This window comes from Balaenoptera musculus, chromosome 2 (assembly GCF_009873245.2).
Source record: "Balaenoptera musculus isolate JJ_BM4_2016_0621 chromosome 2, mBalMus1.pri.v3, whole genome shotgun sequence".
NCBI classification, from domain to species: domain Eukaryota; kingdom Metazoa; phylum Chordata; class Mammalia; order Artiodactyla; family Balaenopteridae; genus Balaenoptera; species Balaenoptera musculus.
In genome coordinates this window covers 69,463,107-69,479,862 of record NC_045786.1, presented here as the reverse complement: position 1 = coordinate 69,479,862, position 16,756 = coordinate 69,463,107, and the positions used below count along the sequence as shown (strand labels likewise).

General features: G+C 49.0%; 1 protein-coding gene across 1 annotated transcript; it reads right to left on the bottom strand.

The window, feature by feature from the left end:
- Positions 1-1,097: 1,097 nt before the first annotated feature.
- OAZ2 (ornithine decarboxylase antizyme 2) lies at positions 1,098-14,803 on the bottom strand. Its single transcript, XM_036840484.1, is given in 6 exon segments — positions 1,098-1,936; positions 2,180-2,265; positions 3,051-3,226; positions 4,489-4,569; positions 4,571-4,646; positions 14,601-14,803. Coding segments are annotated over 6 exon segments (570 nt in total). The 5' UTR covers positions 14,621-14,803; the 3' UTR covers positions 1,098-1,805.
- Positions 14,804-16,756: the final 1,953 nt, after the last annotated feature.

The window sequence follows — 16,756 nt, the reverse complement described above, 5'->3', positions numbered from 1 at the left end:
GAACAATGTGAAAATGGGCCAAAGACTCAGAGGATGTAAAGACAGCCACAGCTCAAAAGTAAGTAAACAGTTCTAAAGCTGTAGGAGGTGGAAGAACATGCCCAGCACTTCATTTGGGAAAACAAAAAAGCAAAAGGAAAAAAAATACTGGCGAGAAATTAAAAAAGAGAACATAGGTGAAGAGGATTCTAGCCCCCACCAATGCCACTGAGAGCTTATCCATCAGGCTGGTGGTACAGGGGAAGGGCAGCCATGCCTTAGGGCACTGGGCTCCAAAAGGAGAAAACTATCTTCCTAGGGAAGGTGTGTTCCCCTTCCCTCAGACACCCCCAGGAATGGGAATGTCAGGCAGCTCCATGTGAAAGCCAAAACCCAGTTTCAGGACCCAGCCTTCTACACAAAAACTAAGAAGGGCTTGGATCCTGGTATGTATAGCCTCTATTCTGGATGAAGCTCTGTGTACATACCTGTCTCTAGGGGGGCTCCAGCATTCTGTCCCGGACTCCTAGCAACCCCGAGTTTTGCGTTGTAACGTGGCCCCAGAGACCTCAGCCGTTCATCTGTCCTGATGCACTGCTTCTTTTTTCCTGAGAAGCATGTATCACACCCCTGCTGGGTTGGGCTCTAGACTCAAAAGACAGCAGTAGAGGAAGCTGGCCCTGGTACAGGAATAAAGGACAGACCAACCACAACTTTAAATCAGTTTATTGACACAGTAACACAACACACTTGCCTCCCTGACACCCCCACCCCCTCGCCCAGTCTAGACCTCTCCCCCTTCCTCCCCCCTTAGAACAAGCTGTTCAGTGAAAACAGAAAAGGGCAGGCCACTTCTACGCCCACAGTGCCACTGCCAAGCCCTGGGGAGCAGGGTCTCAGGCACTGCTCAGAACCTGTTAGAGAGGGGCGCAGCTAGCACTAGACTCAGCCAGGCAAAGGCATCCAGCCCCTCGGAGCAGATTCTCCCACAACCCCCAGGCCCTGAGCTGCTCTTCCTCTTCCCCTCTGCTGTCTGTGACCCTAGGAAGGACGTACCTTGGGCCTGCGGCCGAGAGCGAGAACTCCTGGCCGTAATCTGAGAATTGGAGTTTGGCTAGTGTTTTTTAAGGCCCAGGCACCCCAAAAAAAGCCCTGGTGGTGGGAGTGAACTTCAATGCCCCTATTTTAAATGCACTGATAACATGAAACAGATTAAGCCAGCTTAACCAAATGCCAGAATAACACAAAGCTGTAAAGGAGGGGTCAGACCTGCTTTCTCCAGGCCAGACACAAATGCACAGAGAGAAGCCCAGGTGGAGTGTCAAAAAACAATTGAAGGACACTGCCCAGGGGCTGAAAAGCCTATAGTCCCGAGTCCCTGGGGTGACAGGAAGCAAGGAAAGAAAATACACAAGTCTTAAAAACCAAAAAAGAAAGCCCAACAGCAGGGGAACCTCAGCCTGAGAGTGCTGTCCACCAGCTCTCCAGGCCTTGCCCCCGGACCCAGACAGTCCCTCCCCCTCTAGGCAATGTCCTCCCCTAGGCTAGATAGAGCACATCACACAGCGCAGTTTAAAAAGCTTCTAATGCCAGTTCATAAACATCTTCATTTACTATTGGTGATTACATGTGAATAATATGTTTATACTGTTCTTTATGGAAAACAATTTCAATGAGTCAACGCCGAGAACACAATAGGCAACCCTCACCCTGAGCCCCTCAGCGTCCTGCCCTAGACAGCAAGAAGCCCCCTCCTCTGTCCCAGGGCTGCCTAACTTCCCCTCTTCCCCCACTGTGGCTCTTGGGCAAAGCATCCTCTATGACCATTAGTCCTCATCGGACAAGTTCTGGTCCAGAGGGTAAACCATGAACATCACATCTGGTCGAGAGGGGACACAGGGATGGCCTGGACGCACAATCTCAAAGCCCAAGAAGCTGAAGGTCTTCAGGAGTGGAGCTGCAGAAAAGAAGAGTGTAAAAAAGGATTCTGGTAAGAAACAACAAGGGTAGGCTCAAATCAAGGGAAAACCCAAAACAAAGATGGAATAAATAAGCACTAGGCCTTTCCTAAATTTGGACACTCCCAATCCCATGATCTCCCAGGGTTTGTATGTCAAACTCAGGAGACCCACCTCACTAAGAGCCCCCTTTTCCCCTCCCAAGCCTGGGCAGTAGGTCTCAAGCTGCTCTGCCCCCTCACCTCTGTCTTCCCGGCCCTTCCTGAAGCAGATGAAGACGTAGTTCACTTTCATCTTCTCTTCAGCAAACTCTAGCAGTGCTAACAATCTGCAAGAAGCAAGGAAAACAACTCAGGCCCACTGCCCCCTCTAGACTTTGGCCTCACCCCTCTACACCCCACCCAAGGCTTTCCTGAGGCTTACAGCCAGCACTGTAAATAGGGAAGCTTCAGGAAGAAGGTTCCTATTTCAAGACCTCCGGAGCCCCGAGTTCAGAAAAAAATAAACCACAATCCCTAAGAAAAATGTCACTGAATTCTCTCTTCCTGGAATAAAGGTTCTTCATCTGAAATTAACACTAACCAACTTAACTAATGCAGTTCACAAGAAAGTATGGGACCTAGGAAGAGAACCCAGTTTCTCAGAGGTCCTCCAAAGTTGCCAAGTTTAATGGTGACCACCTGCTGCTGAGAGGGACTTTGGACCCTAACACTTCCTAAAAGGATTTCCTCAAGAGGCTGGAGCCACTCAAGAGAACTCCATTCTCAGGACTGTTTCTTCCACAGCTGGGTGCTTGGAGGGCCTTGCCCAATCCAATGAAATCCCACTGTATCGCTGAGCTCCTGGCCTTTGAACTGCACCATTATACAATGGCTCAAGGGGAATTTGATGTCCACTGGGGTGATTAAATGACAGGAATTTGGCTAATGTGTGATAATGATCTGCTTTCATTATAACAGGCCTGTTTTACTGGCTGAAACTAACCTGTTACAAAATGGTATCTGCTTGGGCAGCCGAGAGCTAGGGGAGAAGGCTGGCCATCTGTTGTCTCTAGTAAGCATACGCCCTTCTCTAGAGCAGGCTTCCTGCCCTTCCCCAGCACTTGCTCCTTACCCTTCTTTGCTCCCATCAGCTAATAATCCATCTGGGATTTCTACAAACAGGCTCTGGCTGGACAGGACTGCATCCCAGGAAGAGACCTTCACCTCGGTGACCTCATACTGGAAGTGGACGATATGAGGTTTTCCATCGTTCACAGGGAGGTCCTGTGTCACAGTGAGCTTCTCGTCCTGGGAGGAGATCAGGTCAGAGGACCAGGTCACTACTGCTTCTGGCCACATCAGAGGCTCCCTAACCTAGGTGGTATAAGGAGTCCTCTTGGGCCAACCTCAGGGTAGCACGGGATAGAGGGCACGCTGAAAACGCAGAGCAGCGTGCTGGCTAAATGGAGCCATCGGGCACTGAGACCAGTTGGTGTCGGCTAAAAGCCAGCATGATGGGAAGGGAATATTTACCAAGAATCCACCAGATGCCAAGTCCTGTACAAAGTACTTTCCCATTTTTCAATCACCACAACAAGCACTTGAGGTAGGCATCAGTATCCCCACTTTAAACGTAAGATACTGGGGGCCCAGAACAATTAAGCAACTGACCCAAGGCACCACAGTGAGTAAATGGCAGAGTTGAGATTCAAATCAGGTCTCCCTGACTAAAAGCCCATGCTTATCCCCCCAACACCATGTTCTTTCCCTTCCTTCTCTGAAAGAGAAACATTAGAAGCAAATGAGGATGTTCATGAGGGCTCAGCTGGAGCACAGGTCAACCCAAGCTGGCTTCCAGGTGGCTGCAGAGTCCATGTTGTCTCCCCTGCCACAGTCTCAAGAGACCAGGACTCAGCTGCCCTGCCACCCTTCAATGCCAGTCTTAGAGAGAAGCTAAACCACTTCTGGCCTCACAGGAGATTAAAAGGCAGCAAAGGGCCAGCTGCCCCAGCCTAGATCACTCTCAGGACAGACTCCCAGGGTTCTCTACAGCTCCTGGGCTGTGCCCTATGCTGCCAGGGTGATGGATGACTGAGATGCAAGGCGCCCTCTCCTTACCACCCACCCCCGCCACTGCCCTGCCCCATGCCCCCCAGACTGGTAAGGGACAGAAGTCAGAATGCCCGAGAGTCGAGGACAATGGGAAAACTCCTGGCCCTTGGTACTCCTCAAGAAAAAACTGAGGAGCAGCACGAGGCAAGAGCTCTTGCATTCTTCCACTCACTGTTCCCCCTCCCCAGTTTTTCTTCCACCTCCCACTCAGGGCCCAGAACCAGCACTAAAGTGCTGACCTAAGCTGAGAAGATGGCAGGGCGTTTGCTTGGTGCTGATATCCTCCTGGTACTCCCCAAAAGCCTCATAGCAGCCTCAGTTGAAAAAGTCCTCCCCAGACCCCCTGCTGGCCTGGCCTAAGACTCAGAAGACTAAGGAGAGTGATCACTGCCCTTAAGCAGATGCTCAGCAGTGTCTGAGAAGGCGCTGCTCCAAGCCTTCCACCCCACAGTCCTTACCTTATATATTAGAGCTGAGAGAGAAGGATCCCTGCCGCCCCCTCGCCCACCGGGGATCTTCGACAGTGGGTGAGGGGCATCAGGAGCACCACAGAGGCCCCGGAACAATGTGCCTGCAGCACTGGAGCTGGGGACAGTTACTCAAAGGCAAAATACTACTGCAAGAGATAAAGTGAGACAGTAAACACAAAGTCTTGAAGATTTAACTCAGCATCCTGCCCCACCCCTGCCCTGGCTCTCCCTAAACAAGTACTCCCTCAACAACTGCCCCAGTCCTTCCAGCTACAGCTCTCAGAACTACTTCTCTCTTAAAGGGCAGGAACCCACCGTCCTACAGAGGCACAGAGAGTCCCAGAAGGGCTCAGGGTCAAGGGGATATGTCTGACCAAAGGAGCCCCTGTCAAACATCAAACAAATCTCTGTGGTACCGGCAGACCTTGAGAAGAACCAGATGCTGGCTTGCCTAGTAGGCCTAGAGGCCCAGACCCCCACCAGCCCCTTTCCTTACCCTAACAATGTCTCAACAACCTATGTGGCAGAATCACAAAGCCTACACAATCCCTTCAGGCTGGAGAGGCATATGGGCCTCAGGAAGTCACATGGGCTAGATGCGGAGTCCCTGAGGAACTCCCAAGGCCACTTTTCCAATGATGGCCTCCCTGATCTGAACAATGGAACTAAACAAGAAATCACTTACCCAAATCCCTCTAGGGTCAAGAACTGAATCAAATCCAGGGATTTGGCTCCCGGAGAGGAGGTGCACTATAGTACAGAGTATTATGATGGTATCTGAGTTAGTCCCTGGTGTGCCACCAAACACAGGGTTGCCCTTCTTTGCTGGAATCTGACCTGGGCGTGGGAGTTCAGGTAATACTGATGCGGTTAGAATGGACACTCAACATGTATATATTGCGGGCATGGTGGTTGCTAGGAGGAGGTATACATGCCAGGACCTGAGTAAGGAAGCCAATTATCAGATGGATCACAGACGGTGAAAGGTTCCTAAAGGAGCTCCCTGTCACCTTCAGGTGTGTCCCCTTACTGGCCACCAGGATTTTCAGGTGGACCGAACAGGGCTCCAAATCTACTCCACTCCTTCTTTGAATCCAATTTACTGGCTCTTTAGGCTGAGATGCAGCTCACTCCACAGGCGAAGAGCAAGTGAAGCAAGGAAAGAGGAAAACTGTGCATTTAACACCATGACTCAGCAGCAAGGCCTGGCCCCAGCACACCAGCCTCAGGGCAGCTGGAACGCAGTGGGTCACATAAATGGGAGGGTGCTGCAGTGGGGTGCTGGAGCCAGCTCACCCAATTGTGCACATCTCTTCCCAACTATAGTTGCGTTTAGTGATGGCATGTTAGTTAGCTTGAATCAGCCACAGGGGGAATATTTAAACCACAGAAAACAGCGAATGCTATAAATCAAGACCTTTTTTCCCTGAAAACCCTTTGTAAAATGTTGAGAGGCACCATTCTGCACACTGTCCTTTGCTTTACATGGCATGGCGTGCCAGATTTGGATTCTTCGCTTAGGCTCAGAGCAACAGAACTAAACTCACACCTAACATGGCAATGGTACAGTAACCAGAGGCGCAGCCCACTGAGACCCTCCGTACTAAGAGACCTACATGAGCATTCCACCTGTGACAGGAAGTCCAAACCCATCACTGCTATAGCTCAGCTCCTCTGTTCTCTCAAGGATTTCAACCAGGGGCCTGAAATCACACTTGGAAATTTCACTGGGAGATGGAATTCCCAGGCAATGTCAGTGGGCCCGGAGAAGCATCAGCACCTGGGGATTAACCATGTGCCCCTCCTTGGGCCTCTGGAAAGCCTCAGGGCATCCCATCTCCCCTCCTCAGCCTCACTAACAGCTACGAGCAGAAGGAGCGTGACAGAGGCCTGGGCTACAGACTGTTCTTAAGAACAGGACTTATTTTCTGCTGGGGACAATGAGCTGTTAACCCCTTCCAAGGGGTGGGGTGGGAGGAACTGGGAGACTGGGGTTGACACATACACATTATTGATACTATGTATAAAATAGACAACTGATGGGAACATACTGTATAACACAGGGAACTCTACCTAATGCACTCTGGTAACCTAAATGGGAGGGAAGCCCAAAAGGGAGGGGATATGTGTATGGCTGATTCATTTTGTTGTGCACTGGAGGCTAACACAACATTGTAAAGCAACCATACTCCAATAGAAATTTAAAAAAAAAAAAAAGAAGAAGAAGAAGGGCTTTCCTGGTGGCGCAGTGGATAAGAATCCACCTGCCAATGCAGGGGACACGGGTTCGATCCCAGGTCCGGGAAGATCCCACATGCCGCGGAGCATCTAAGCCTGTGCGCCACAACTACTGAGCTGCACTCTAGAGCCCGCGAGCCACAACTACTGAAGCCTGCGCACCTAGAGCCCGTGCTCCGCAACAAGAGAAGCCACCACAATGAGAAGCCCGTGCACGGCAACGAAGAGTAGCCCCCGCTCACTGCAACTAGAGAAAGCCCGCGTGCAGCAATGAAGACCCAACACAGCCAAAAATAAAAATTTAAAAATTAAAAAAAAAAATTCCCCCCTTCCAGTGTGCTAAGGGACAGAATAATAAGACTGTCCAGGCCAGAAAAAAAAGAAAACGAAAGTGGGAGTTTCCCCAAATAAAGGCACCCACACACCCCCCATATGGGACGGTTCCCTTCCCATTCCCTAGTGACCACCTTCAGGCCTCTGTTGAGGTTGCTGCAGGAGCACCAGGACGGCTGGGCTGCTGGAGAAAGCTGCCTTGCTTGTATTGGTCAGTGGAGCTACCCAAGGACTGGGCAAACCTCCGGGGTAGATAGTTGAGATGTAGCCTTGTATACTAGGAGAATTGCATGGGTTCACAAAACAACCAGATCACCAAGGCCCTAGCAGTTCTAAAATTCTGGTGCTAACTCACTTCCAAAGAAATTACTCCTCAATGGTCTCTAGATGGGAGAGCTACATTCAACTCCTGACCTGCATTCCAACCACCATCTTGATTCTGAACTAATTTTCACTTGCAAATAGCAGAAGCAATGGGGCCAACCCACTGAAAAGATCAGAATAAGGTGGGTTTTTTTTTTTTGATCCAAAATCCCCTTTGTCTTCCTAGAAATAATCCCTAGGGCCTGCCCTGCGTCCAGCACTAATCTATGAGATCGTGATATTTCTGATGTCATGATCTCGCTCCTCCTTCAAATAAAAATGCAAGCAGTCCATCCCACGGTAACAAATCATTTACTTCCCCACTCACACAAGGATCCTGGAAACTCTTTCCTCCCCCACAAAGTCTGCACAGAAAGCAAGTGTGTGTGTGTGTGTGTGTGTGTGTGTGTGTGTGTGTGTGAGTGGGGGGTGGAAGGGTGTTTCAGGTCCCCAACCTGGCACCCAGTTCCAGTTCCCCAAGAGAAACAGCTGGTGTTTGGGATAAGCTTAGTAGACAGTAGATCACAATCAATAGTTACTTTAATCATCCATCATAATAAATCTGTTTTTAGTTACTTGCTGTGCGAATGGCAAATTGCTCTCTTTCAAAAAAACCTGGCTGTCATTTCTGACATGAAAAGGGAAGGGATATGGGTACATATGTGGTGGTTAAAGTAATTCAGGGGCATAAAATTGCCCAGCAACGGCCTTCTCGTAGCAGCTTTAGCGTTCAAAATGGTATTGTGCCAAAATATGCCACCAACCTCAAAAGGAATAGTGAATCCTGGAGGAACTTAAGCACAAGAGAAAGTGGCTTTTAAACACAAGTCTCCCTGTCACAAGATCCAAGTCAGGTTAGGTTTCATATTCAGTTCAGTCATGTTTCTACTGGCTCCAATGCCCAGCTTCTTCCATTCCTCCCTCATATCCTGTTCACTCCACTGGGGGGCAGGCATGGTTTAATCTCTACCACCAAAGGATGATTTAAGAAGCTCAGGCTACAGGCTGAAAAGATCAGGCTGATTAAGGAGAATCAAATGTATCAGACTGAACTCAAACATCCAGCTGGGCTGGTCTTGCTTTTGGAGAAGAAGAAAAAAAATACCATGCTGGAAATGAGGGTGTCAGGTATCCAAGTCAATTCGGAAGATAGATGGGAGATTAGAGCCAATGTGTTAGTGCCTTTTATTTTCTCAGTTGCTATCAGACATGCCCTTGGAAACACTCCTCAGGATACATATGAATGCTACCAACTTATCACATCCTGCTGCCTCTAATTTAAAGTGTTCTGTGAAACTGCTGTCTGAAATGTCCTTAGCAGGTTATAATTTCATACGCTGGCTACAGACAGGCAGCGTATGCCACAGATGTATTCCTGGGGAACGTTGCTGGTAAATCATATTTTTATAATTCAAATCCCATTTTTAAATCTCTAGGTGCTTACTATTTAAAGGAGGTAACCTAAAATCTCTTGAGAAAATAAAAGATCTCCTGTTAAAGAATCACCTCCAGTTGACTTTATGTCAGTTTTGATTTTTATATTTAGTTTGCTCAAAGCAGAGTACAGCCTGCTACACAGAGCAGAGATTTAATATTAAAGTAATTCTGTGGCTAACTTCCATTCAGCTACATTCAACAAATACTTGAATCCATATTCTCCTTGATATACTTTTGATCATGTTTCACTTGAATCAGTGGCCTGAGCTTATTATTCAAGTCTACACCCTTTCTCTCTGGTTTCCATTACCTGTTAGAGGAGGATCAGACGGCCTTAGTATTACCTACCTTGTGGTATCAAGTGAAAAGACATAAAAACCACATTCCCAAGCATTCTATATTCATTCCCCTCTTTCAACCTCTTCTGACCCATTCCTGTCTCAGCCCTCCCTCACAGAACACTCTCTAGGGTGCCCTGACTTCCCTCACACGGGCTGCTTTTACTCTGAGACTAGGAAGGTCTCTGATGACTAATCCCTACGCAGCAAAGAGGGACCAATCCAGGGCTGCCATTGCAATTAGCTAAAAAGAAATAGGAAGAAAGATGGGAGGTGAATGGCCACCTTCAGTCTAGTGTGAGCAGACAGGCTGATCTCCAGCTGCCAATTCCCTTTCCATATGAGAAGGGGGCCTTGGTCAGATGCCAGGCATAAGTCATTTCACTAGGGCTGTTCGGTGTGCCAAAGGGAGTCTACTTGCTAAGCACGATTATAAAATTATGATTATAAAATTATAAAATGACATCACCACTCTGAATCACAGACTGAAAGCGAAACTGGGTTTTGGTTGATTTTCCACAAGAAACACACTTATGGTGGCAGCTAGATAGAATATCTGTGCCTCTGAGATTTGCTTATCTTGTTACACAGCTGATATTGGTAGATCTTCAGCCAAAGGTAGGCACAATCACATATGCTATCAGAGATGGGCAGATACCTAGGTGATCATGCTTTAAAATAGGACCTTGGTACTTCCCTGGTGGCGTAGTGGTTGAGAGTCTGCCTGCCAATGCAGGGGACATGGGTTCGATCCCTGGTCTGGGAGGATCCCACATGCTGCGGAGCGACTGGGCCCGTATGCCACAGCTTCTAAGCCTGCGCTCGAGAGCCCACGAGCCACAACCGCTGAGGCCCACGTGCCTGGAGTCCACGCTCCGCAACGGGAGAGGCCACCACAATGAGAGGCCCGTGCACCGCGGTGAGGAGTGGCCCTCGCTCGCTGCAACTGGAGAGAGCCCGCGTGCAGCGACAAGGACCCAACACAGCCATAAATAAATAAATTAAAAAATAAAATAAAATAAAATAGGACCTTAATTTTTCATTACGAGTACCTCAATCTAGTTTGTATAGTAAGCTCATCACCCAGTTCCAGCCTCTCTTCCCAGGACAGAATTACTTTATTGTTTATACAATATCAAAGACCTGGAAAATTTTCTTAAGGCTTATCTTATACAAAGCATTTTACTCTGCTGCTGCTAACCAGAAACTACCTGTTTTGTTCACTTCAAGTAACAAAATTCTTGCTCACCTACTTGGCCGTTTCTGGTCTATAGATTTCAATTAGGCTTCACAGCCTTCCGAATCATGGCACCAACTTGAATCAACACTGTGTATTGTTGTGTATCCCATTCAAAAAAGGGATGAATTACTCTTTTTTTTTTTTCTAGAAATATACATACATAACATCCCTCTACCCCACTCCTCAGTCCCCTTTTTTTATATTTCTGAGCTGCTCTGGGGCTAAATTTGGATTTCCTGGCAGTGAGGAATTACTATTATTAGTCCACACAGCTTTCTGAAGCATACCTCCAATTTGGGGGGATTCCTGACTATGCTAGGAGTGTCTCTCTCTATGGGATGACCTTGAAGGCACATCAAAGGAAAATCTGTTCTCCCTACCACTCCACAACCACAAGCCACAGTGCCAGTAAATAAGGAATAACCAAAACCAAATTCTTAGGGGGAGAGACAGAAATTCCATTACCCAGGGAACCATTCAGTGGAGATGCTCAGAGTAGCTATGATGTGCCACTGTAGCCTGGCTGCCCCCCGCCCAGGAAAACCACCTGTGGAACCAAATGCTTCTCCTCAAAGCCCATCAGACACGGACTAATTGTAATTAAGGGTATCAAGCCAGAGCAAGCTCTTCTCCACATACTGTACTGTCACAAGGTACTAAGCAAGCCCTAGACAGAGACTATCTTCCTGACCCTACAAATCCAGGGAGAGAAAAGCCATGAAGCTTGATTTACTTGGATTTAAACCTGTTGTTCAAAAACCATAATAAAAGTTCTTGTACTGTGTCTTCTTCCCTCCCCCACCATTAGTAATTTTGACATTTTGCAAGTACTAATCAGAACAAAACCGGAAAGGAAGAACCTTGTTTTCAAAACATACTGCAGGCTCCTCTGCAACTATTTCTTCCAGGAAACCAAGCTTCCACCTCTTGAGTATTTCACTGGAGCCAGGGAAGCTGGAAAGCCCATCCCCCACCCAATGGGCCCTAAACTCCCAGCCAGCTCACCCATCTGTGGATACAAAACATCAAGAACACTGACTGGGAAGAACATCCGGCTCTTAATCCAAATCCTTAGTTAGGGCCCTACCAGGATTCCTTTTAGAAAGTTAGGGGCAGGCCAGAGGAGGCTTGGAAACATGCTATGGAAACAAGATTGCCATAACTCAAAGAAACCAGACACCCTGCACACCCCACCCCACCCCCAGGCCAAAGTGGAGGAGCCTGATCCCAGGCCTTGCTCCTGCCCAGGCCCTGGCAGGTCAGCTGGCTCCTCCCTTCACCTGCCTTTCATACAGCCAAGCCCCTCAAATTACCAACACACTAAGCAGAAAGAAAAAAAAAAAAAAAAAAAAGCAAGGGCTCTGGAGACAAGTAAGCCTGTTTTGCCACTTAGGAATCTGGAAGGAATCTCCATAGTTAAGCAAACCCAACTCTCTCTTTTTTACATGTAAGCACACTGGCAAGGCCAGAACTAGAATTCAGGTCTCTCACACTCACAGTTGGTGAAAAGACCCTTACATGTTGGTCCTAAGTGCTCAACTCTCAGGGCTCGGCCTGCAAAGGACTTGGCACCTAGACCAGTTCAGTCTGGAGGACTCCAGAGAAGGCCTGCTGAGACCACACCACGTTCCAAACCCCACTGCAGAGACAAAAACATAAGACTAGAAAAGAAAAATCCTTCTCACAATGCCCTGGGATTTCCTGTAGGTTCCTCTGCTTCCCTCCACCCCTGCACTTCATCATGCCCCCTCATACCTGCACTCTATCCTCAGCACACACAGCCTTCTTTACCACAAGTAACACCTTTTGCATCCAGTACCATCCAAGTATATAGCCACCTCCACCTCCTCAGCTCCAGAGGGACTGGTTTCGAGAAGATGAAATAAGAGGGGACTGCAAAGGGGGATGGACATGGAGAGTCTTGGAAAAGGAAAAGAGACCAGCAGAATACGACTGCAGGTAAAGAGGGCTTGGGAGGAGGGGTTAACGGGTCAAACAGGACTATAACAAACCAGGAAATGAGGAGTGAATTTTCTTTCTGCATGTAAGGAAGAAACAGAAGTGTGGGAGCTAGATAAGAGTCTAAGAAATAAGGGAAGAAAATGGTTAATGGCTGAGAACAAGAGTTACTTGAGGTAGGAGAACTGAAGAGGCTGTTGCAGGTATTTTGGGTATTTCTGGATCGTTCCTGGGAGAGAAAGACTAAGACAACACCCTTTTCCACAGAAAAAGGGCTGACACCCACTAAAGGAATATGATGGGAAGGGTCTTCTGGTGGGAAGGGAGGGGAGGCAGTGTTTCTCAACCCTGGTTGCCCATTAGAGAGAGCTTCGAAAATGTATACTAATAACCAGGCCCTACCCTAGGCTAATTACACCAGATCTTTGAAGGGGGGGCCCAGGTGATTGATTTTTCACACGTGTACCTAGGGTTGAGAAACACTGAGATACAAGAAAAGCTGAAAACCCAGCTGGAATATTTAAGAATGGTGCTGTTAAAGGAATGGGAAATGGCAAGTTAGAAACCATTTTTGTGAGAAGGGAGCCCAAGTTTGAGAGGAAACTTGAGTGGTACTTAGAGCTGTGTGTGAAGAAAAGCAATTAGGAGGGCTGTGTTTGTAAGAGGAACCAAAACCCAGTTTTGGACAGGTCATGGCACAATTTAAGGAGGCTTTTCAGGGAATGGATCTGCTTGCGAAACAACGTGGCCCAAGTGAGAGGCAGAGGCCATAAGGCCAAATCTGGAGACAAAGGGTCTGGTGTGGGGAACTAATGAGCTTCAGACTCATTTTGGACGGAGCAGCAACAAGTCTTGGGAAACAACGAGGAGGAGAATTAGAACCCAAATTGTAAATAAAAGCCATTCTGATGTATAAGCAGCAGCTGGGGTTAAAAATTATGGGGAATCAGGAAATTAGGAAACAGTTTCACAGAAGAGTTTGGGGCAGAAATATGGGATATGTTGGAGGGAAAGATGCATGACAAGGACTGCCTCAGAGAAAAAGAGGAGAGGTAGAGAGAGGAAAATTGAATAATGAATTCTGCCTAGTTTGGGCAGCGGGGAAATATATATGAAGCAAGTTTAGAAAACTACTGGTGCTCAGTTTCAGAAAGATGTGCAGCTTTTCTCTCCAATTAATGGGGGAAAGCTGGGGTCAGGTTTTGAGGAAGGACACTTGCAAAGGCCCGGTGAGCCGAGTATGGGGACTAATTTGAAAGCACTGGAGGTGCAGGGAAAGAGGGCAGGTCTTCAACAGAAGCAGAGTGGGCTGAACTCTGTGATCTAATAGTCTAGAGATGGGGTTCAGTTAAGATGGGAGGAATAAGAGTATAGATGAGAGAAAGTGTTTAAAGGGGTAGGAATGTTTAGAAGAGCATTGGGGGGAACATCATTAAGGGAACAGGATGGAGGACAGGAATCAAGCCCAAAGTGAGAAATAAAAAGGATGATGTTGGCAGACCGGGAAAATGGGGCCTAATTGGGAAAGGGGTGCCGGGGGGGACGGGAGGGAAAAGATGAAGCTGGAGTGAGGGACCAAGGGGAGCACTGAGCGTCACGGTAAAGACTATTAGGCCTGACTGGGGCGGGGGGAGGGGGGCGAGGGTGACAGGTGGGGGTAATGGGTCCAGTTAAGAACAGAAGGACGGAGCCTGACCTGGGGGGTGGGGGGCGGGCAGTGATAAAAGAAGCGTCTGGTTGGAAGGTGCAGTTTAAATTAGGGAAGGGATTCAAAGGGAAGAATTTTAAGTGACTTAAACGAGCAGGAAGAAAGATTCGGGGAAGACGGGAAACAATTTGGGGAATCTGGATGAGAGAGAAAGCACAGTTTCGGGAAGGGGCCACCGTTCGGCGGGGCTGAAGGGAACTGGGGACTGGATTGGAAGACTGGGTCCGGGTCTTTGGGGGCTTCACCGGGCTGCACGCTCGGACGAGGGGGATGGGCCAGGCTGGAGGAATGGGCGCTAAAGGACGGAGGGAGGCCCAGTTGCGGGGCTGCGGCTCGGACTGGGGTGGCTGAAGTAGGGAAGGGACCCAGTGGGGGCCGGATGGGGCCCCGTAGGAGGGTCGAGAACCGGCTGGGGGGTGGGGAGGAGGCCCTCTGGAGCAGAGGAGGGGAGGATGGGGGCGGGGAGCCTAAACCGGGCCGTTACCTGTCCTGGGTGTTTATCATCCTCGGCGGCTCTGCTCAGGGTGGGAAGAGGCGGCGCAGGGAGTGGGTAGGTGGATGAGTGGGCGGGTGTGGGGTCGCGCGCGCGCGCGGGGCCGAGCTCTGCGGGCTAAGTCCCTGTCAGGCAGCGGGCCCAGAGCCCTCCTCCTGCCTCAGCGAGCGCCTGCCTCCAACTGACCCTCCCCGGCCGCCGCCGACGCCGCCGCAACCGCCCCGCCCCCGAGTGCCTTATCTGCATAGCCCCACCCCAGCGCCGCGCGGTGTCCTGGGAAACTGGGGCCCACAACAAAGGGCAAAGCACCGCCCCGCCACCGCGCAGGCGCACCAGGGGCGGGAGGGGCGAGGGGCGGGAGGGGCGAGAGGCGAGGGGCGGGAGGGGAGGGGGCGGGGCGGCGGTCCAGATGAAAAGCGGCATGTGGGGGTGGTCGTGGTCGTGGCCCTGGCGGTGTCGTGGCCGTGGCGGCAGCCTAGCGGCCCGAACGATGCGTTGAATTTCAGGTACCGTTTACTGAGCCTTGACCTGACAGTCCTGGTCTCTAGCCCTTGTTTGCATGGGGCCGATTAGGGCTGTGTCATTTGTAGGCCCTGGGAGGATATTTTATTAAACAAATTCGGAAATCTAGAAGTACTACGCATATTATATTAGCGCCATTCGAGACTAAGCCCGGGCCAACAGATCTCAGTTACCTTAGCTAATATTGCAGATCAATAACTTCAGCTATCAGCTGAGATCAACAATCTCTGCACCTTACAGACATATCTCAGGGCAACGGTCAAGGCCTGCTACTGGCTGGGGTCATCTGAAGCCAAATGGCTGTGAGTGAGGATCACAGTCACCTGACAGCAGTGGTGGAAGGCATCACGCTGACTTGTTTACAAGCGCTTCAGATCACAATCATGCAAGGTTACTAGTTAACAGTCACTATCCCTGCTGGTCCTTATCTCAGATCAGTGTCAACAGGTCACAATCACTGGTGCATAGACCCCTCAGATCACAGGCACTTCAACACAATCATCAGAGCTGTGACCCTGTTCATGGTCAACCCAGACTGCACAGAAGAGGGGTCACGTTATCTCAGAGCACAATGGGTAGCTGTCACCTCAAATCCCATTCATTCATTTATTCAACTAATAATTACTGAGCAGCTACTTACTCCGTGCTCCAGGCATGTGCAAAAGTCCAGGAATACTCAAGGATCAACTAGGCAAAGTTCCTGCCTTGGATGTCACAATCTGATCAGAGGGAGGGACACAGACAGGCCATCATAATATGAGGTAAGTGCTCAATCTGAGGGAGGCCACAGAGAAAGTAACTAGGGAATTAGAGATGGCTTCACAGAAAGAATGATCACAATCACTCCGGATCAAAGGTCACTATGACCCCCAGTTGATAATAGCCCCAAGTCACAAATGTCCCACATTAAAGCCATCCAGGACACTATAACTCCACTTCACAAACATGCTTATGGTTTTTAGATGATGGGAATTCAGGGATGGAAGAAAGTTTGGAGCTGCCAAACTAAGGCTTTTTCAGCAGAAGTTGAAGTGGTAAATGATACCAGAACTAACCAGGTTATCATTAGATATTAAGCACAACTGGTCCCATGCTCTGGCTCACTTTAGATCTCTACCTTGTCTCCATGACTATGCCTACCTGCTTTTCCAAGTTCAAGCCAGGTATGTTCTGACCTTAGTGCATAGCAGAATTGAACAATTAAAACCACTCCTGATCTACACCATGTCATAGTCCCAGAGACCTGGGCAATCCTCCTGCTCCCCAAAGGGAGCCAGGGTGGTTCATTTCTGCCAGACAATCAATCCCTGGATAAGTAACCCCTTGGCCTAAAGGATAGTTTTTGACCAACCAGCAGATATTAACTCACTCTGTCAATAATAGCCACCATTTACTGAGCATCATGCTAAAGCACTAATTTTTACAACAGCTCTCCACTCCTGTTTTACAGATGAAATGAACTGAACCTCAGGGAGCTTTTGCCAACTAATATTTTTGAGGGCCCATATATACCAGGCAAGTTAATTTATTTGCTCTAATCCAAAGCTAGTAAGTGGTAGCGTTAGAATTTGGGCCCAGAGTTGCCTGATCCTGTGCTTTGTCTGTATTCACATGGTAGAGGAGTG